Source organism: Artemia sp. Qi Xiang Cuo, chromosome 17 (assembly GCF_049724085.1).
Source record: "Artemia sp. Qi Xiang Cuo chromosome 17, ASM4972408v1, whole genome shotgun sequence".
Lineage (NCBI taxonomy): Eukaryota > Metazoa > Arthropoda > Branchiopoda > Anostraca > Artemiidae > Artemia > Artemia sp. Qi Xiang Cuo.
The window spans coordinates 21,137,984-21,160,887 of record NC_142810.1 but is presented as its reverse complement, the minus strand read 5'-3'; the positions used below and the strand labels follow the sequence as shown (position 1 = coordinate 21,160,887).

Here is a 22,904-nt window from a genome sequence, read left to right as displayed (position 1 = left end):
GTACTCTTTACCCTTTTTTTTACAATTCTGTAAGTATCAGTTTATAAGCAAAACAATGTGTCTACTTTTAGAAAATTTCAAGCTGGATCCATACAGATTCAAACCTTAAATGACAGACCATGTGTTTGATACTTGAACCAACAGTAGAGTGGAATTCTGATTTTACTCGTGAAAGAGTGGTTTTCAATGACTGTCAGTGCCGTTTTTACTAAAGGCATGGAATACCACTGTCCTTTTCAAAAACTACTTCAGTGGAAACTACTCTTGCTGGTTGAAAGTGATGTCATATGATTGCTTTCATCGTATTAAAGCCTAATCTACGCTACCGTTGGTTCAAGTTTGAGACAGTTGGTACAGCTTTAATATCCATCTTACAAAGCATACGAATTGACAGTGCACAAGCACACTGGTCCAAAATAGCGACACTGATGAGTTACGTTTTTAAAATGACCGTGCTACGTATGGACCACGTTCGCCACCATGAAGAACGACTGTTAAAACACAAGAGCCATTGAATTCAAATAAGAACTATTATTAAAGTATTATAAAGAGAAGGAGGCTGAGGTGGGACAGTCCCCGTCATATACGAAAATATTTCTGTTCTTTTTAAGTTTAAATGTCGCTCTTTACTTTCACTTGAAAAAAAACTCGTGTTTTTATCTGATTCTAATAGAAGAGCTACAACCGTTTGTTCGGTTGAATGACCTGCTTTAAATCAAAACTTATATTTGGTTAAAAAAAATAAAAAGATTATGTATCGCCCTTAACTTTCAACTGGATAAAAAACTCGTGTTTTTATCTGATTCTAATAGAAGAGCTGCAACCGATTGCTCTGTTGAATGACCTGCTTGAAAACAAAACTTATATTTAGTTAAAAATAATGTATAAAAAAAATTAAAAAAAGATTATATATCGCTCTTTACTTTCCCTCGGAAAAAAACTCGTTTTTTTTATCTCATTCTAATAGAAGAGCTGCAATCGCTTGTTCTGTTGAATGACCTGCTCGAAATCAAAACTTACATTTGGTCAACTAATTTATTTTATTTAAATAGGAAGAAACCATTCCTCTAAAATTTTCTCTAAGGGTTTAGACAACGGTGACAGAATTGCAATAGGGCGATAGTTGTTTAAATTAGGTTTAAATTAATTCACGAATTAATCATACGAAGAAGAGACACTTGCAATGCTTTTCGCAAAGTAGCATAAATTTCATCATGTCCTAATGCATTACAATTTTTTAAATTGTCTATAGCCTCAGAATTTCTTCAAAAGTAGAAGCCTCAAAAACGGAGCTAATATCTCAGCAAAAAATAAGGTTAATTATGCCTAAAGTAAAAGAAATTTTAGGCAACTGGTGGCTCTTTTTTTTTTTTTTTTTTTTTTTTTTTTTTTTTTTGAATTGCTGGAGCTATTATTTATTATTTTGTGGTAAAACCTCTTTGTTTTTGGTTTTGGAGTTTTTTTTTCTAAAGACAGCATTATTGGGGATAAGCGAAACTTCAAACAAAAGACAGCATTATTGGGGATGACCTAAACTTCACTTTTATTTAATTTCTATTCACTTTTAGAATTAAAATAGCTTTTGAAATATATTAATAGTAGTAGCTTTGGCTAATAGATTTTAATGAATTAGTTAGTTTAATTAATCAAATAATTAGTTTTACAAAATTAAAAGCTCAGGTCTTGGTATTAGCAGTTGTTGTGTAGCCGAGCAAAAGTAACAATGTAAATTACTTATTTAGACTATACAAATCATTAAACAAAATATTTTATGTAAAATTACGGATGGCTAATCAAACACTCTGTGCAGAACCTTCAGAGAAACGCTTACTGTTTTTCCTCAAAATTGTATATAGAATAGCGATTTTCTTTTTAATCGAGGGTTATTATCATTTTGCCGTAGTCCACTAATAGGTTTATAGAAAAATAAAATAATCGAAAAAAAACAGAAATAACAGTAATAACCTACGGTATGATAAATAAATCAATATAAATCGTGGCCTGAAAAGAAAGTGTACATAAATAATACGAAATACAACGAGAAAAAAATATAACAATAGATCAATTTAAAACAAATATTACGAAAAATTCAAGCGTATAAATAAGAAAGTTATGAATTAATTTAATAAAAAATAGTTGTTGTTTTTCAAATAAAAGTAAAGAACAATATTGAAGCCCATAATCGAACAGATATTTTCCAAAAATGATCCATCTCGATTTTTGAGACTATGCAAATTTTCTTATGTTAACAGCTGTTGATGGGTAACTTCAACCCTAATGGATTTTACACATTTGAAATCATCATAAAAAGCCAATTCTTTTAATGTACACGATATTATTAAGGCATAGTTCTTAGAGTTTTTTGGGCACTATTGGCACAAGTCACAATTGTAGGATTCAAATTGACTCCCCCAAAAACAAATAAAAACCATTAATTTTGGGGTATTATAGCTACAGTGGTAATAGATGAACGAGGTGTTAGTTTTGAGGACAGTCTTCCGATTTGGTGCCTTTTCCGTAAGTGCTATTTCGTTTTCGGCAGGGTTTCCTAAAATATCTTTCAAACTAAAAATGATCGTATCTATTCAACGCGAGTTTGCTTTACGCCAGCTTTCAAAACTAGGTGCAAGTGAATATTACAGCTGGGGGCTACCAAAATACAACTTGAACCTCAATATTAAAATTATAAGAAAGAGATTAGTTGATACAAACAAGAGCCTAAAATTATCAAAGTGATTTCTGTGCATAATGTCTTAACGTGTGAATGGACACGACAATAAATTTGACCGAAAAATACATAGGATAGTACTTAATGGTTTTGGGGGTTTTGCCAATCGAAAGGAGGTGGCACAAAAATAAAACCTATTTAATTGCTTATGAGCAAAGTTAATGCACAGTAAATCGTTCTTCTTTCTTCTCAATTGAAAATTTGCGCAAAGTATTGGACGTGCACATATCCTAAGATTATAACTACTGTTTTCAAATGCTCTTTCAATGGAATTCAGAGCTTTTTATAACAAAAATTTAAGTAAAACCTTAGAATAAGTGTAGTAAGGTAACGACAGAAAAGGGTTCCAGGTGACATAACGCTACAGCTACAATGTGTTGTTCGTCATTTTAGAATCTCCGCGCTTATAGTTGTTATTTTCTATGTCATTCAGCTGCTGATTTAGCATCAAACTGAGTATTAATTTATTTAGCAGTTTGTCAACTCCCTTGTCAACGCTATCTGTGAAGCCACTAAAATATTTTGAGCACAATAAATCTCACTTTATGACAGCATTGTGTAATCATTTTGGCCAACAGCTAATAGTGAAGTAAGACAGTACGCAGGCAGTAGCATTTATTTATAAGACTAATCGAAATAATAGTTACCATTCCTGAATCAGGTTCAAATAGTGATTTTTCCTCACTTCACCATTTTTTCAAGACGTGTTTTTAAATTTCAGGTTAAAATGGGCTAGGGGTTTGTTCTTTACTAGGTTATAATCACATATTCTATCAACCATGATAAAATATGTCATGACTGCCACACACTTTTAGTTTTAGTGTTAAAAAATGTCGTTTGCTGAAAAAATGTGGTACTTTGAAGTTAATTTCACTTATATTAGTCTGTGGCATATATCTTAGAAGATAAAAGTGAATCTTCTTACTTTCATCCTAATGATTCATGTTTTATAATAATAAGTTTCATTTGTAAAACTTCATGCCCAAGACCAAACCTACCTCCCATTCAAACCTGCAATAAGTATATCTATTTGTACCCAATTAATGCCATACTTGTAAACAGGTTTGATTTTCTGAAAATTTCATCACTAAATTTTTATCTTTTATATGAAGAAACAAAATAAGAGTATTTTAAAAAATCGGTACTTACACATTATATGAGCCTTTACAAGGAAACCAGTCACAAAAAACCCGCCAGACGGGTTAATTCAAGAGACTACTATATAGTAATGCAATGCAAAGCGTGGTTTTCATTGCGTTTACGATTTTTCAGCTGTTTTTTGGAGGTTTAGGGGGGGAGTAGATACCTAGGTTAGGTTAGGTTACGTATTTAATATATGCTCTGCTTTACCCCCCCCCCCTCCTTAATGTGCAAATATACAGCCCAAATTTGTTTACAAACTTTTATATATTCTTCCTATTTTATTTCATTAGCATTAACCAAACTTGACTTTTTAGAAGGGCCCATATAATGCGTAAGTACCAAAAAATCTTTAAAACATTTTTCCTAATTAGTATTAAAATAGCAGTGTAAGTTTAGTTGTTAATATCAATCAATACCTGTTAGTTCATATCTTTTCCTGTGCTCTGATTGATCTTGGTCATTTGGTATGCAGGATAAACCATCTTGAGGAATATGCTGACAGGAATTTGTCGCGACTAAAAAAAAGATTTAAGGTTCACCCTTGAAGCTTAAATTAACAATCAAGTTAATATTTTATCAAATTAAAACAATTTTGTAGTTGTTTGTTTTATTTTCTAGTGTCCTCAGGGGCACAGTAAGAGGGATCGCTGAGAGTAGAGGTAGGAAGCATTATCAGTGCCACATGATGCCAGTGCCATGGAGCCATAAGTCATTTGATTATATTGTGATCGTCTCTGCAATCAAATAATTGTCATCTCAGATGCGATAGTTCAAAATGTGTTCTGTAACAGTCTAAATATATTTCAGGTTTGAAATTTAATTTATATTTTAAAATAATATTTAAAACCTACAAAATACGTCCAGTCGATTGGGACACTCGTTTCTCTTGACTTGAAGATACTGAAAGTTCCTATTTATTTTGTAAAAAAAAAAAAAAAAATCGTTTTTCAAACAGTTCGTGGTAACGAACTGTAAGTAAGGAGCGACCCGGCTCAATGGTAACCGAAACTTTAGAAAACGGTATTTTGATTAAAAAAAAAAATATCAAAAGAATCAGATTTTAATGCTGATTTCAAATATATAAGTTTCATTAAGTTTAGTTTCACCAAGCTATAGTGGAAGTTAACCTATAAAAAAGAGAGTATTTTATTATAGACAGTTTATTTATATAATAAAAAACAGGCTACGACACGAGTGTTTCCAGGAACTTTCCCGGAGGGAGGCGCAAGTTCTACCAGGAGCTCAGTTTTTACTAATTTTTTATTGGAATGTTTTCCTATTTTTAATACCTTCTTGTTTCCCAGGGGGGTTGGCCCCCCTGGCCTCCCCACAAGCGCCAGTGAACTACGATCAAAGGCATAGCCTATCCTCAAAAAAGGTTGGGCTAACCTACGAAAAGGCTCAGAGCTGGAACCTTGCCCCATCTACCTCGCTAAAGCTCTGCGGGTAGGGCCACCCACCTCCTCTTTAGCTAATTAGCTAAGGCAGCACCAAGAAGGGTTGTTTCATCGGAATTTCATTAGGTTAACGATTAAATAATCTTTTATATTCCTCTTTGAATCACGATAGTATGAGGAAGAGTGGGAAAACACGGCCTCATAATCAAAATAGATCTAAAAGAAGCAAAATTATATTTTTTTCGGCCCTTTTACTATGTATCTTTGTCGTGTTTTCTCTATTACCAATTTTACCGAATATAATCGAAATAATTTAGCCTTTTTGATCAATAATGTAGCTTTAAGTTAGTGAAAAGTACTTGCATGAAATAACAACTATTCTGATGGATTTTCTTTTGCGAAGCTGTGTTTAAAGAAACAGTGGTACCAATAAAATATGTGGCTTAAACTTTATTTTAATAATGACTGCCAAATAAATTAAGTTTATATTGCTCAAAGAATTGCCTTTCTTGGAAAAATACATGTCAATTTAAGGCCAAACATAATCACACATCCATTAAAAAATGGAAAACGATTTAGTAACAAAAAGGGCCTTGAATATTTATTGATTTGGTAGCAGAGTGAATATAAAAAGTGCCAAAATAAATGTTTGATTAAGTTCAAGTGAAGTTGATCCGTTAAGCTTTTAATAATTTGATTAACTTTTCAACATGAACGTTCCAATTTTAGATTTAACACAATATGGCCGCATATGAGATTTTGATCTGAAATGGAGGAGGAAAACCACATGAGAAGGAGGGGTGAATGCAGAAAGTTCTTTTCAACTTTCATCTAACTATCTCTTTGCTCAAGCATCGATATGTAACTAGCTCAGTGCTCAAGTGTTGGTATGTTCCTACCTTGGCTCCTATTGGTTTCGTTTTTACCAGGTGTAATTGAGTTCGGTATATTCGGGGTTTTCAAAAAGCATTGACGTATGAAAAAGGGAAAAAAACTGAAACCCCAAAACATGCAATAACAATTTTGAGATGGTCATTTTGTTCAACGTAGTTGAAAGATCCGGAAATAATGTCTTTCAGGATAACACCCCGCCCCCCCCCCACAGCCCCCAGGAGTAGAATTGTGAGTTATGCTCTGGGGTCATTTAAGGTTTATATAGAAAGAGGATGATCGTATAAACTTCGGAGGGGGCTCATTGGATTGGTAATCAGAAGTTCTAGTGCCCTCTTTAAGATTCAGTGTGATCGGATGGTGGATCCCCCTCACACCTCGTATTTTCCCGAAATGCATCTGATAGAAATTTCAAGATGGCTATTTGTTGTCGTAGAAACTTCTAAAGGTTCATTCGACTGGAAATTGAAGGGGCTAGTATCCCTTTTAATAGTTAAAAGTGACAAGAGGGCAACTAAACCCCCTACCAAGCCCACAGTTTCCCCAAACACATCTAATCAAAATTTTGAGGTAGCAATTTTTTCAGCGTCGTTAAAAGTCCCGGAAAGTATGTATTTGAGGATGACAACCCCCCACCCACAGCCCTCAGGGCAAGGGCTATAAGTTATGCCATGGGCATGTAAAGTCTTTATAGAAAGGGTGGTTGTATAAACCTCGGAGAGAGCTCAGCAGATTGGTAATCAGAGGTTGTAGTACCCCTTTTAAGATTCAAAGTGATCGGAGGGCGGATATCCCCCTCCCCAACACCTCGTATTTTCCTGAAATGTATCTGATGGAAAATTTTAGATGGTCATTTGTTGTCGTAGAAACTTCAAAAAAGGCTCATTGATTTGGAAATTGAAAGGGCCTTTTTTAACAGTAAAAAGTGATTGGAGGGCACAACCCTCCCCCCCCCCCCATACCCATCATTTCCCAAAACACATCTAAGCAAAATTTTGAGATAGTCATTTTATTCAGCGTAGTTGAAAGGTCTGGAAATTATGTCTTTGAGGATGACACCCCCTTCCCACAGCCCTCGGTGCAAGGATTGTAAGTTGTGCCCCTGGGGCATGTAAGGTTTTTATGGAAATGGGGGTCTTACAAGCTCCGGAGGAGGCTCATTGGATTGGAAATCAGATTTTTTAGTTCCCTTTTTAAAAGTCAAAGTGATCGGGGGCACCCACTCCCTCCCCCCTACGTTGTATTTTCCACAAATACATCCAGTGAAATTTTGAGACAGCCATTTGTTCAAAAATAGTCCAAAGATCATATGTTCTTTGGCAGACGAAGGGTATTCTTTTGAGACTTTCAGAGGATGTTGAGGGGAGAGTTGAACTAAATCAGAAGGGAGATGATCAAAAAGGCAATATTTGCATGCTACCAATACTACTATAACAACTACCACCACGCTACTCTAATTACAGTATTAAGGGAAAATTTGAACTAAATCAGAAGGCGCTATTTGCATGCACATTGTCAAAATAGCTCAAGAATTGAATTGGGTATTAAGAGGGAGATCAAGGGGAAGATCTTAAAGGGAAAGATCATCTCATCAAAATGCAATATGTGCACATTACTGCTAGTACCACCATGGGCGTAGGCAGCATATTGTCTCGGGGGGGGGCAGTCGATAGTGTGATGGAGGGCCTTGTATCAATTGCTTTTCCAACCATCTGCTTTTTCAGTCATATCTAATGTAAATTTGAAGATCTAGGGGGCAGCTGCCCCTCTGCCCCCCTCCCTACGCCCATGAGTACCACTGCTACTGCTACATTTACTGCTACTACTACTACTTCTATTGCAACTACTTGTAGGGGAAAGAGCAAGGAGATGAAAATTTCAAGAAGCATATGAACATAAAGGTTATCAAAAGGACATGTCAGCAATGTCATAGCAATGGCTAATTGTATTAAGTTGAAACTTCCAGAACTTCGTGAGAGGGATTTTCAACTGACCAAAAGGCAATAGGTTAATACTACTGCTGCTAGTACTACCACCACTATTCAATACTATCAAACAGTTCGTGGTAACGTGAACTGTAAGTAAGGAGCGACCCGGCTCAATGGTAACCGAAACTCTAGAAAACGGGTTTTTGATACCAATAGATATATCAAAAGAATCAGAGTTCAATGCTGATTTCAAATATATAATTTTCATCAAGTTTAGTGCTACCCATCAAATGTTACGCGCCTGAGAAAATTTGTCTGATTTTCAAAAAAAGGAGGAAAGACCCTTTAAAAGTTATAGAACCTTCATGAAAATCACACCATCATATACAGAGTATCAGAGAACCCTACTGTAGAGGTTTCAAGCTCCTATCTCCAAAAATGTGGAATTTTCCTTTTTTTGCCAGAAGAAAGATCACCGGTGCGTGTGTATTTTTTTGTTTGTTTTTGTTTTTTTTTCCCAGGGGTGATCGTATCGACCCAGTGGTCCTAGAATAACGTGCGAGGGCTCATTGGAACGAAAATTAAAAGTTCTAGTGCCCTTTTTATGTGACCAAAAAAAATGGAGGGCAACTAGGCCCCCTCCCACACTCATTTTTTTCCAAAAATCATCCGATCATAATTTTGAGATAGCCATTTTGTTCAGCATGGTCTAAAATACAATAAATATGTCTTTTAGGATGACTTAATCCCCCGAAGCTCCCAGAGGAAGGGCTAAAAGTTATGAACTTTAACCAATGTTAACATATAGTATTGGTTATTGGGAAGTATACAGAAGTTTTCAGGAGTTTTTTTCTGGTAGTGGGAGGGAAGGGTGGGTCGGGGGTTATGTTGGAGGATCTGTTCATGAATGAGGTTGTCATGGGGGAAAAGAAAGTACCATGATGGGGGCGCCAAACTTGCCAGCATTATTTTTTGGTTAGCGGGAAGTATACAACCATTTTCAGGACGGATGTTTTCTGGAGGGGGGGGGGCTAGAGGAGGGGGTTACTCTGGAGAATATTTCCGTGGAGGATGTTTCTTTGGGGTAAGGGACATTTCTATGAAGGGGGTGCCGGATTTCCAAGCATTATTTAAAAAACGATCAGAAATTAAATAAAAAAATTCAAGTTTTTTCAACTGAAATGTAAGAAGGAATATTAGAACTTAAAACGAACAGAAATTATAACGTAAGTGAGGGGGTTCTCCCCCAAGTCAATACCTCGCTCTTTACGCTACAATTTTTTTTTTGTGCTTTCAAAAGAGCTATCTATTCTAATTAAACGGCCTTTGTGATTCAGGGGTTTGTGAATCAAAATTTTTTTTTTTAACTTTTAACGTAAAGAGTGTGGTATTGACTAAGGGGAGAACCCCCTCATATACGTAATAACATATACTGAATAAAAAAAAAACAATAAAAAAACAAGCGATGAGGCTAAATATGAATCGAAAATTTTAAAAACGGAATTTTAATTTCAAAAAATGTATAAAAAGAATTTGTTTATAATGATGATTCTAAATATATAAATTTTATTAAGTTTAGTATTACTCATCAAAGGCTACGAACCTGAGAAAATTTACTCGACTTTTTAAAGAGGGGGGAAATATCCCCTACAACTTAAAGAATTTTAATGAAAATCACACCGTCATATTCAGCGTATCAGAAAACCCTACTACATAGGTTTCAAGCTCATATATGCAAAAATCTGCAACTTTGTATTTTTTGCCAGAAGAAAAATATACGAATATAAAAGTTAGTTACGAAAGTTAATTTGTAAAGACATCCATTTAGCAAAAGAAAAGTAAAATTTTTATGCAAATAAAAGCTGAATTAACTAAAAAACGATCAGAAATTAAATAAAAAAAAAACAAGTTTTTTAAACTGAAAGTAAGGAGCGATATTAAAATTTAAAACGAACAGAAATTATTCCGTATATGAAAGTGACTGCCCCCTACTCAACGCCTCGCTTTTTACGCTATAGTATGACTCTGTCTCACGACTATTTTTTAAAACAATAAAAAACTTTAGCTTAAAGAGCGAGGCGTTGAGGAGGGGACAGCCCCTTTCATATACGGAATAATTTCTGGTCGTTTTAAGTTTTAATGTCGCTCCTTACTTTCAGTTTAAAAAACTTGTTTTTTTTTTATTTAATTACTAGTAATATCAACACTGCTACTATGACTATTGTTACAACTATGCCTAAGGACATGAAGGTGAAATTTTCAAGAAATTTTTAGAGGGGAGGGTGAACTAAATCAGAACACGTCCTCTGTATGCAGACTGTCAAAAGAATGTAACATCAATATCTTAGGAACAGTTTGAGGTGTGAAGTTGAAATTAACAGGGCTTCTTGTGATGGATGTTGAACTAACCTAAAGAAAATGTTTGCATCCTAATGCTACTGTTTCTACTCATACTACTGCTACTGTTACTATTACTACTACGTATATTATTACTACTGCCACTAAAGCTAAGGCTACAACAGTTAATTTTACTGCTGCTACCATTAATGCTGCTATTAAAACCAAGGATATTAAGGTGAAAAATTTAGGATACATAGAAACTGTATGGAACTAAATCCAAACACAATGTGCCCGCAAAAGATGTCAAGCAGACGAATCAGAAATGCTTCAAGAATTATTGATGGTATGTGTTAAGATGAAAATTTCAGCGTGTGTTGAAGGGGATGTTGAAGAAACAAAAGGTTCTATGCGTATTTATGTGCTATGCGCATATATGCGCATAGCAAAGGTGCTAGGTGCTATGCGCATACTGCTACTGATGCTTCTACAACTATTGCTGCTGCGCAAGTTAAGGGTATTAAGGTCAAGTCATATTTAAGTGGATTTTGAACTTTATCAAAACAAACTATGAGAATGGGGACTTTCAAAAAAGGTAGCGAAGAAATATCTGAAGAGCAACTTATATTATTAGTTTAGACCTGGTAAGGGTAAGTTATGGGGGACTTTGAACTAGCCAGAAGCTACATGTATACTTTTAATTCTACCACTACAGTTACTGTAACTAATGACGCTAGGAGTATTAAGATGAAACTTATAGGGAACGCTTAGGAGTTTCAATTAAACGAAAATAACTGTATGCCTTTAGGTTTTCAAAGGAGCACATAAGAAATATCATAGGCAGCACCACTCTATAATAGCTACCACTATATAATAGAAATAACATTGAAACTTTTAAAGGAGCTAATTCGATTCAAAATTAAAAGTTCTGGTGCCGTTTTTAAGAGTAAAAAGAGACTGGAGGGCAAGCAGCCCTTCTCTAAAACCCATTCATTTTCCAAACGCATCCAGTCAAAATTTTGAGACAGCCGTTTTGCTCAGCATAGTAGAACGGTCCAGCAACTATGCCCTTAGAGATATTAGGCATGTTAACCCCCCCACCATTATGCAATTGGCCCATTATGATTTAAAACTAAATGGTGTATTAAAATATATCAAAAGGCATTGTGTTTAAGGTTGCCAATAATACACCTCAGCAATATATCGAGAACGACTGGGGGTATTAGGTTGAGACTTTTGGGGAGACTACTATTTCTACTTCTGATCTTACAAATTTAATAAATAAAAAGAGTGTAAGTGTATCCAGGTTGTCAAAGAGCATAGGTAGAATCTCTTGGGATGATATTAACTTGTATTTATTAGGTCAACTTCAGACGCTATAAAATTAAATTAAAAAATACTGTTTGTGTCAGGTTTAAAAATGTTAAAAAAGTTTCTCCAACATACAAATAGCAACCCAAACTATGAATTCTTATAGAAAAAATTAAAAAGATATAAAGTACTGTTTTTTCGATGAAAAAGACTATGTCAATAAGAAACGAACGAAAATTAATTTACAAATTTTTTTCAGCAAAACAAGTTTTTCAAAGAAAAGTAAAGAGCTTTATTAAGCCAAAAATGAGCAGAAATAAATTCAAATATTCTTCCAAGTGTAAAAGTGGTACAAATCACTATCAATAAATAAATGAAACTAAAAACGAACAGAAATTGCAATAAATAGCCGAGTCAAACTCAAAACGAGCAAAAATTAACATGAGTAGGGCTGATAACCCCCATGCCTTCTCAAGACCAGAACATAACATGCGCTTTACTGAAAAAAAAATACTTTTTAAATGTTTACACTTCTCTTACTTTCATAAATAAAAAATTATTAAAACTTTAAGGAATACATATTAGTATATGTCAATTAAACAGATAATCCATGGTATTTTTTTTTCAGTAAAGCGCAAGTTATGTTCTGGTCTTGAGAAGGCATGGGGGTTATCAGCCCTACTCATGTTAATTTTTGCTCGTTTTGAGTTTGACTCAGGTATTTATTGCAATTTCTGTTCATTTTTAGTTTCATTTATTTAGTGATAGTGATTTGTGGTAGTTTGGCGCTTGAAATATTATTTGACTTTATTTCTGTTCATTCTTGGCTTAATGGAGCTCTTTACTTTTCTTTGAAAAACCTTTGAAAAACTTTTTTTGTGGAAAAACTTTTTTAGATTAATATCTAATAAGATCTAATTTCAATAAGATCTAAAATAACAACTATAGATCCATTAAGAATAGATTATTTTTTATAGAAAATTTCTTATAGAAAATTAATAGAAAATTTTGTTATTTTTTTTTAATTTCATTATTTCGTTGTTTTCCTATTTCTCCATTAAGTTCCTTCATGCCTCTTGGTACATACTTCATTCCTTCATATGTTGTTAAACTGTAACTGAAATTGTAAAGGGACAGATATATTAATTATATCTAGAGGATAGCTGCTCACTATTCTCTTCCAAAATTTCACATACGCTAAAACACACTAAACTTGATTTAAATATGCAGCGTTTCATATTATTTTATTATCATAAGAAAAGCGAATTATACACTTAGTTAATTTCTATATTTATTTTGTTTAAAAAAATACTTGGTCAAGTAAACTTCAGCTCATTTTCAGTTCCAGAAGGAAAACTCCAGCCGCTTTTTATGTTGTAAAAACAGTTGCTACTAAAATAGCTGAAGATAAACAAAACACTGACAAATCGTTAGCCGGTCTTAAGTCAAATAATCGATCCACATAACAGCAAAGTAAGTCAAAACCGAAGCCAAGAATGCGCACGTTAGAAAAATAACGAATGCCAAAATGTTTCATGTAGGTTTAATGGGCTAAAAATACACTCTTTTCGTGCTTTACCCTCACCCCCTTCCAAAGAGTCCAACCTCTGTGCTCTTCTGTTGGAGCAAAAGGATCAAATGAGGACCATTTGTAAATTTTCGGTTTTAGGGTCTACCTTTAGATAAGTTTTTCATACTGATATGTCTTTTCATACTGATGTCTTTTCAAAGATATTTGATTGTTGAAGCAAGCCCGATTTCTAACACCCATTGTCTACTAAGCTTCAAACTTTTGGTTTTCTTCTTTAAGGTTTTCAAGTTGTTACAATCCCTTGTCAAAATATCAAGGCCGTATCCAGGGGGGGGGGGGGTTTACCCGGTTTGAACCCCCCCTGAAATTTTTTACCGAGTCGAAAATAAGTCGAAAATTAGTAAAACCTAGGTAAAAATCATTAAAATTAGTCAAAAACTGAGTCAAAAGTTAGTAAACCCCCCCCCCCCCCCCGAAAAAAAATCCTGGATCCGCCCTTGCAAAATATATACAAATATTTTTGCAATTACCAGTTTTTTGCTCTTTCAGCACTTTGATCTCCTTTTATACAGTGTCTTTTCAAATATATTTGATTATTAAAGCAAGTCCCATTTATAACACCGATTCTCTACTAAACATCAAACTTTTTGTTTTTTTTTAAGGTTTTTGAATTGTTGTAATCCCTTGTCAAAATATATACAAATATTTTCGCAGCTACCAGTTTTTTTTCTTCAAGCAATTTAATGAAAACTTCTCCATACATGAAAATCTTCAAATAAGTGTGACAAGTGTGATAACGTCATTGCAATACTGATGTATATAAAAATGACGTCCCTCACATAATTTTTTTCAAAAACAAAGGCTCTTAACGAATTTTCTCAAACTTCTGACCTATCTAAATATGTCATGTCGATTTTCCCGAAAAACTAAATAAACGCATACACAATTATTGCTCAGTTTTATACATATATATATATATATATATATATATATATATATATATATATATATATATATATATATATATATATATATATATATCACGTTGTTCCACAGCTGAAGAACAACGTGAGTAAAATTCAATGAGTCCAGAGGCGTTAATAGCGAGGGCTGTGGGGAGGGCATATACCCCCCTAAGACTTTTTACCCGCTCCCCTTAGATTTGAAATATATATTTGTTGGGGTATTTTTATTTAAAAATAACTTTTTTAGTATTTTCATTGAATTTTTGAAAAGACGACAAATTTGATACCCCCAACTCTAGATTGCAAATTGATACCACTGACTAGGTCCGATGAGTATCAAACAAAAAAAAATGTCTGTTGACGCATTTTATCACGATTAAAAATCAGAGTAGGGATTAGACTGTAGTGAAATGTTTAGCATACTTTAAGCAATGGACATGGGACACGCTGTAAAGTGTAGGGAGGCTTATAGTTGCAGGATCCCCCTCCCCAATAAGCTTTCATATAGCAAGGTTTTTGTCAATTGTCCTATTTGATACTCATTTAATTCGTATGTTTTTTTCTAATTTGTGATCTTTTTTTTTTTTAATCTTCCGGTCATAAGTCAAGCATTCGGTCCACATACCAGCAAAATACGTCAAAAACGAAGCCAAGAATGCACACGTTAGGAGAAGAACAAGAGCCAAAATCTTCCAGGAGCAAGTGACCTTCCGACACCGGCATTCATTTGCAGATGCAAATTCCCGACCGGTTTCAGTGAGCTGCCACCTAGGAATGGGTTCGGGTCTATTTAACTGGTTGAGCTGAGATGATGTCAGCATTGTTCCTGACCAGTCACTCATTTACCTAAAATTGGAGAATTATAAATAAGATATGCATATGTTTAATAAAAAAAATTGTTTCACATTGTAAGTTTCTGAAACAAGCTTAATAATGCGACAGACTACAAAGCACTGAAGTTTTTCTGAAAACTATTTTTAGAGGGGGTTCTTTGGGCTCTTTCTATGAGCCCAGAAACGGGTTTTGAAAAGGTATTAGCCTATTCAGGATCGGGATGATTCCCCTCTCGCTGTATAGCCTAGGGGATGGTATTGGCCCGTTCTATCTTCCTTGTAAAACTCAAATATACAAAAATACACACTTTTGTAATATTTGGATGGATATGCAACATTATCATTAAAAAAAAATGCCTCTAAGTCTTTAGCCCATCTTAGTGGAATTTTCACCCATCAGAATATTTTATGTGAGGGTACATGAAACTGAACTAATCCAAATGTGTCTGAAAAGTTTTGGGAAATAACAGTTTCAGAAAAAATAGGACGATTTACGGCTGTGGTTCAAGAAAGAACTTTTCAGTTTTTGGAGGAAGAGACAGCCAAAAGTGTTATCGGGATTGCGATGTGAGAGAGAACCATGGGGAGGAGGATGTCGTTATAAGCTTGAATTATTATTTGGCTTTATTCCTGCTCGTCCGTGGTTTGGCGTTGCTCTTCACTTTTTTTTGAAAAACTTCTTTTATGGTAACAGTTTTTTTTAAAGTTAATTTATAAATATGATTATGGCTGACAGAAATCGCTGCGTACTAAAAAATGTTAGTCATATATTCTTACATGAAACGGAAAGATTTTTGAATTAAATAAAATATTTTGACTCAGAGCAAATTTAAGCATATTTTAATCAATATTTTTAATTTGAATTCTATTTAGTAGTCAAAACAAAAGTGTGAGTGAGACAGACAGATTTTTCCCATTAAGGATGTTTTACTTTCTTGATGTTCCAAAGTTAATTTTCCCACGAACCTGATGACAAATATACTAACATAAATCAAAAGAAAGCTAACATCACATCGACCTTAATAAAGTTTGGGTTGCTTAATCTCTAGCTTCGAAATCGTAGAAAAATCTTATTAAGAAAGGGTGTGAAAGGCAAAGACTGAGCTGTCATAGCAGCGATGGCTTAGTAAGAGTGATCCATAGATTGTAGAAAGGAAGACTCAGAGAATTGTTATTGCAAGTAATTCAACGCCATCTATCTATTTCCAAGACAAAAACATCAGATTCATCAATAAAATTGAAGATTCATCGGGAATTTTGGAACAATTTAAAAAATTCCGGCATTTTACTTCCAGAAGTAGTACCTTTTTTTTTATTGAATTGTGCTTTGGGATGAGTACTTGACTTGAAACTCTCATGAATAACTGGGTTGCGATTTCTCTATTTGCCTTTTGTAGATGAAAGCAGACAAATAAAATAGACGTTTCAAATTGCACTAGAGTCTATACTGGATTGCTCGTAAAATATTTGCAGATAATCCATGAAATACATTTGGTATACTTTCTGGGTTTTTTTTTGGGGGGGGGGATGAGAATATTATTTTATCAGCAGTAATTTTGAGGATGCAACTGCACTGGCTTCAAAATTTACAGAAAGATTAACAATATTTTCAAATACATACTTTTAGGAATTCTTACTTCTTAAAAGCCCATGGAAAATGAGTCTCTCTGGTTACACTCACAGTATATAAATTATAGGTATATAATTATACAGTATATACAGTATATAATTGTAAACCACATCTTTTTGCTGTGGGTTACACTCAACATTTTATCCCTGGTGTCACCTTGTTCAGTCTTTTGGACAGCGTTTTTAAAAATCCGAAATTGGAAAAAAAGCTCGTTAGTAGGTCATTCGCGTTAAGTATTTCTATGGAGATCAGGTACGTACGCAAAAATTTGTTTCAGGGGGGGGGCAAATTTTTCAGACCCATTATTCTGTGAGAAGAATAAAAAAATTATGGGAAAATAAAAAAAAATCGTGAGATTTCGGGGAGGGGGTGGAGGACCCTCCCCTGGGTATGTCCCTGATGGAGATTTTTAGGATCAATTTTCTGGGGTGGAATATTTCTCTTTATTGCTCCCTCCTCGCACAAAGGTAGGGCTATTCATTAAATTCTTTATTAGATAACCCAATTTGGTTGTAGCTGTCACAGCCGTATCCAGAGGGAGGGTTCGGGGGGTTTGATCCCCCTCCTTTAAATGTTAGCCCAAATCGTAAAAACGGGAAAATTGCATATAAACAATTTTTTGATGCGCTTTTTGAAGTTTTTTTAGCCCCCCCCCTCACGACAAAAGTTCTGGATATGGCCCTGGTAGCTAGTGGTCATTATATAGAAAAATAACGTGAGATATTAGCATCACCGAAGAAAGATAAGACAAATTTAACAGTTTTAGTAACATCTTTCAACGACCCTCAGGAAAACCCATTGGATTGTCGCTCACTTTATAATCAGTTATATACACGAGACTTCACTTGCACAAAAATAAAATAAAAGTTGTTATTTAAATTCTTATTAAGAGCCCAGATTGTAACGTATTAAACTATCCCTGAACTGGCTAACATGATTCTCCAACCTTATACCCTGCTCTAGAGAGTTCCACATCTGTGTTCCAACTAAACATGGATACAAGATACATTTTGAGTATTCTGAGCCTCAGCTCCGTTAAATTCCTAGTTTCAAAACAGTGACAAAACGAATTATTCCTTAAAATTAATCAAGACAAATATAAACAAAAATTCCCTGATAAATAATTATCAAGTAATACTACTACTACTATTACTAACAACTCACCGCAGCACCAGGCCGCCTGAGGCCAACACAGCTACACACGCTCCTCCTCCATCCCAATCTATTCAGAGCCTCTACACCCTCCCACGAAGTTCCCATTTCCTTTAAAACTTTCTTTATGATGTCCTCCCATCCCAGACGAGGACGACCTGCTTTCCGTTTAGCCCTAGATGGTTGGCCAAAAAGAACAATCTTCGGCAATCTGTTATCCTTCATCCGCACAACGTGCCCTAGCCACCTCAACCTTTCTTTCATTATCGCCCTAGAGAGCGGTATTGAACCATATTTTTCGTACAGCTTATTGATTAAAATACGGTCAGTCAGCCGGGTACCCATAACAATCCTTAAGCAATTTCTCTAGAAAATATCTAGCAAATCTTCTTCCGCTTTTCGAAGCGCTCATGCTTCAGAGCCATATTTGACAACTGTCACCACCGTAGCTTCTAATATTCTAATTTTGGTTTGCAGACGTATCTTCCTATTCTTCCGAACTTTTTTTTTAACTGTGATATCAAACTTTTTATCAAGTAGTAATTCAAAGTAATGATCAAGTTGTAAAGGAAAAAGGTCAGGTAATGACAAAGGATCCCAGTGCTATGAAAAACAAGTAAAAAAATAAAAGCAATAATGCTACTAAGAAAAATTAATTACTTTTATAAAACAAAAATTCAATAAAAAAAATCAATGTTTTTATAAAAAACAATCATAAAAAAATCCAGAATAAACTCTACCAATTTTGTAAATTACAACTCAGATCAAATGAAAATAAAACCCTCAATGACAGCGACTTTGAATCCCAACTTTGGAGCCTTGGTTTCCACTAGCATTGTAGCCATTGTAATGGCAAAACTACTAGTCCGTAACAAGGAAAAGAAAGACTCAAGGGAAAAACAAATGATTGTAATTGACTTTCTAACCGTGAATCTGTGCAAACGAATCAATTATTTTTTTCTCCGTTTTGGTCTCCTAAAAAGTTGTACCCCAAATCACATATAAAATTGAGAGATTAGATCTCTGTTCTTTTCAAGATAGAAATCGGGCAGTAGAATTATCTTTGCGGTTGAATAACGCGGGGAAAATCAAAGCATTGTATTAAGACAATTGATTTCGGAACATCTCTCGCAAATATCATATGAAAAGGAGACAGCAAATATAACTGAAAAGGCTTTTCTTTTATATTTTTTTTTAAAGAATAAAACGAAAAGAATTCTGAACACATTAATTAATTTGTATAAAACAGCATAAATAACGCTGGCAGATCTAGGGGGCCGGGGGGAAACCCCGCCCCCTATATTTTTCTGGTACCCTCTTATCCTGATTTTCCCTTTTTTTAAGAATAAATTTGTCAATTATTGGCACCTTTGTCACATTGCACCCCCCCCCCCGAGATTTCGCTTATTGGTGCCCTTGTCATATTGGGTCTCCCCTAAGATTTTGCTCTAGATCTGCCCCTGAAAAATAGTGACACTCGTTATTTAGTAATCTAAATTTAGTGGATTCAAAGGTTTGTTTGTTAGAAATAATATACAGAGCAATAAATATATTACATATATAATTCTTGATTTGCTATATTAATTTTCTTACATATATGAACATGTTTATATATGCTAATTTTACATTTTTTTTTGTATATTAATTAAATTTTTGCCATTGAGTTAATATGTACAATAGTCCTACAGGAGGTTTTGCCAAAATTTCATCTCACAAATGTCAAGTTTTTAGCAGTGGACAAATCATTGGATTTTGTTTTGCATATTCTCTCATGCAGTGGCAGATCCAGAGGGGGTGAGGGGGCGCGCGCCCCCCTACAATAGTCTAAAGTAGTTTAATTTACTTAATTAACGCAATTTTGCGTTAATTAAACTTGCTCTTAACGCAGGTTTGTAGGAGCAAACTCTTTTGCCCCCCCCCCTAAAAAAATTCATGGATCCGTCCCTACTCTCACGGCAGAGGCTATAGCCTCATTTCAGAAGCTATTGCTCAAATGAGCAAAAATGTCTATTTTCAGTTATTATACTTTTAGTAAGTATATATTTAATTTTCAATTAACGACACTTTTGGGTTTCAAATACTTTTTTGGGTTTTAGGGTGGGTAAGACGGTTCTCGCCCGTCTATAGTTATGTCACTGACTTCTTTTCATTTTTGGTTTTCTTCTAACAATTTTATATATGCTAGGTTAAATACAGTAAAATATCTTACTTTTAAAGCTTTTTAAATCTAGGTAAATCCAACGTTTATCAACTTTTGAAAGCTGTGCTATGACATTTCATTTCACTCAAGTATATCCTCTCTAGTTCACTTCCATTAAAGGACTTGGATAATGCTCACAACACTAATACATCGCATTTCGTATAAAAGCCTTGCGTATCCACAGGGATCTTGAACCCTACTAGGATTTTATCTGATTTGAAAGCGCGAGGGAATACAAGCTTCTTTTTCGATTAAAGCGGCATGTTCTTTCAAATGCGTCTCCAATTACATTTTATTCATAATTTATAATTAAAACAAGGAAAAGCTCATACAGGCCGAATTTAATGAAATATTGAAGGATTTTCCCTCCCAAGGAGTGGGGCCTAATGATTAAAATGGAAAATTAAGTTACAAATATTATAGCATTACATATCACTTCGTTTTCAGACAATTTTGTTTGGCAGGGGCCTATATTTGCAGGGACGTATGGGGAAATTTCTTTTTATTATTCTTTTTTGCACCATTGAGAGTAAATGGCGTTGAATGATCTTAATTGCGAATTATAAGTATTTATTATATTGCAGGGCTAACAAGAGCTATAAATCCCAGACACACAAGCAGTGTTTCTTTAAGCGATGTATATTTTTTCCGGGGGGGATACTTGGAAGAGAGGTAAAAAAAAGTAAATTGTCTAGGAAATATAAGAAGGATGATAAATAATAGAAGTCGTGAGCTATCCGGGGGTGATCCCTAAGTTCTTTCCCAACGGGGAGAGGGTGAAATCCTTAACCCACCCCTATCATATGTTGGTGTCTTTATGGTCAATCGTCTTACTTTTTTAATAATTCTTCGTTTTTCAATTGAGAAATCTTATAAAAATGAAGTAAACAAAATAGATCCGAGGTCTGTAATTTTTTGGAGATTTTGTCCATTTTATACTTCTAATTGCAAAAAATATTTTTGTATGCAAGAACAGAGTGATAAAAAATTAAATGAGCAAACGTTGCATGAACTAGACGGGACTAGGTACTTGTGCACTAAATGGTACACACTAAAGAAGTCAAGTTTGGTTAATGCTAATCAAAAAAATAAAATAGGATGAATATATAATAGTTTAGAAACAGATTTGGGCAACATATTTGCACATTAGGGGGGGTGGGTGGGGGTAAAGCATAGAATATATTAAATACGTAACCTAACCTAGGTACCTTTCCCCCCTTAAACCCATAAGACAACAGTTTAAATATTGTAAACGCAATGAAAACCACGCTTTGCATTGCATTTCTCTATTGTGGATACCCGTTAGCGGGTTTCGTGTCTGTCTTCCTTGATAGTCTATAGCGATGTGTACCAATTAATGCACAAGTACTCAGAACTATCGTCTCCTTCGATTCTCTGCTAGGTGTATTACGATATAACTAGGCACGTACGTAGGTTTTATTTATTTGGGGGGAGGGAGTGTAATTTAAATAAGAAGTGACCACATTTTAAAGCTTAGGATTTAGGGGGGATCCCTCCTGTGCATGTGCCTAGATACAATTCCCAAGGTGCTTACAACATGGAGTCAAGATAAAATTTTAAAATTCATACTTTAATTTGCGACAATTCATTTGCGAAATTATAATTTCCTTTTTTAAGGGGGCTCTAAGCAAAGGAAGGATAATATCCTGGTGTATTTCGAAAGGGGCTTTATTTAATTTACGTACATATTTTCAGGAATCCAATAAGTTTGTATTTTTATGCAGATATACTCACATGTCTCATTTCTAACACGAATTTCATGTATGCATGTCTATATACCCCAATTCATATAATTGTGTATCTTTTACAGACACGTTACCTGCTTTCTGTGTTCCCACATCATCAACCGCAAAATTTGAGCAGCCCTTTGATGCACCTCCAAATAATCCCCACATACACAACTATTCAAACTCTATAAATTGGTCGTCCTGATCAAACTTATTTTCAATACTGAAGTTCTAAATATCGCTACAGAATGGACGGCCTTTTTTTGCAGATTAAATAAAAAAAAACAAGTTTTTTTAACTGAAAGTAAGGAACGGCGTTAAAAATTAAAACGTACAGAAATTATTCCGTATATGAAAGGGGCTTTCACCTCCTCAACGCCTCGCTCTTTACTCTAAAGTTTTTTATTGCTTAAAAAAAATGAAGTTGTGAGAAAGTCAAACTTTAGCGTAAAGACCGAGGCGTTGAGGAGATGACAGCCCCTTTCATATACGGAATAATTTCGGTTCGTTTTAAGTTTTAACGTCGTTCCTTACTTTCAATTAAAAAAACTTGTTTTTTTTATTTAATTTTTGAACATTTTTGAATTGATGCAGGATTTGATTTTGGCCCACCGTACATGAATAATTAAAACAAAATGTGCATATTAATTTTACTTTTATTTGCTTAAATGGCTTTCTCGAAACTTGTTTAATTTTATTTACGAACGTTTTTAATAGTAATAAATATACATAACTTACGAATTAACTTACGTAAAGAACTTCTATATTCATATATTTTGAATAGGTATATTAGGGGATCTCCTACTAGTCAATACCTCGCTCTTTAAGCTAAAGTTCGAATTTGTTCCAATTCTTTAAAAAAGACCCCTTAATCACAAAGGCCGTTATTTAGAATAAATAGCTCTTATGAAAGTGCTAAAAAATCTTTGGCTTAAAGAGCGAGGTACTGACTAGGGGGTGAACCCAATCATACACGTAATATTTTCTGTTCGTTTTCATAGCAATGTCCCTTCCCCCATGAAAACTTCCTTCATTGAAAGATCCTCCCACATAACCTCCAACTCACCCCCCCCCCTACTACCTGAAAAAAATCGCCCCTGAAAACGTCGG

The 22,904-nt window shown here is 34.5% G+C and overlaps 1 protein-coding gene across 1 annotated transcript in view; it reads right to left on the bottom strand.

The window, feature by feature from the left end:
- LOC148941994 (teneurin-4-like) overlaps positions 1-22,904 on the bottom strand; it is a 212,770-nt gene that overhangs the window by 122,277 nt on the left and 67,589 nt on the right. Inside the window, exons 2-3 of the mRNA XM_089103199.1 lie at positions 14,857-15,077; positions 4,288-4,386 (exon numbers count right to left, since the gene is read on the bottom strand). Of these exons, the coding sequence (XP_088959325.1) occupies positions 4,288-4,386; positions 14,857-15,073 (316 nt within the window). The 5' untranslated portion in view covers positions 15,074-15,077. The remainder of the gene's footprint in view (positions 1-4,287; positions 4,387-14,856; positions 15,078-22,904) is intronic.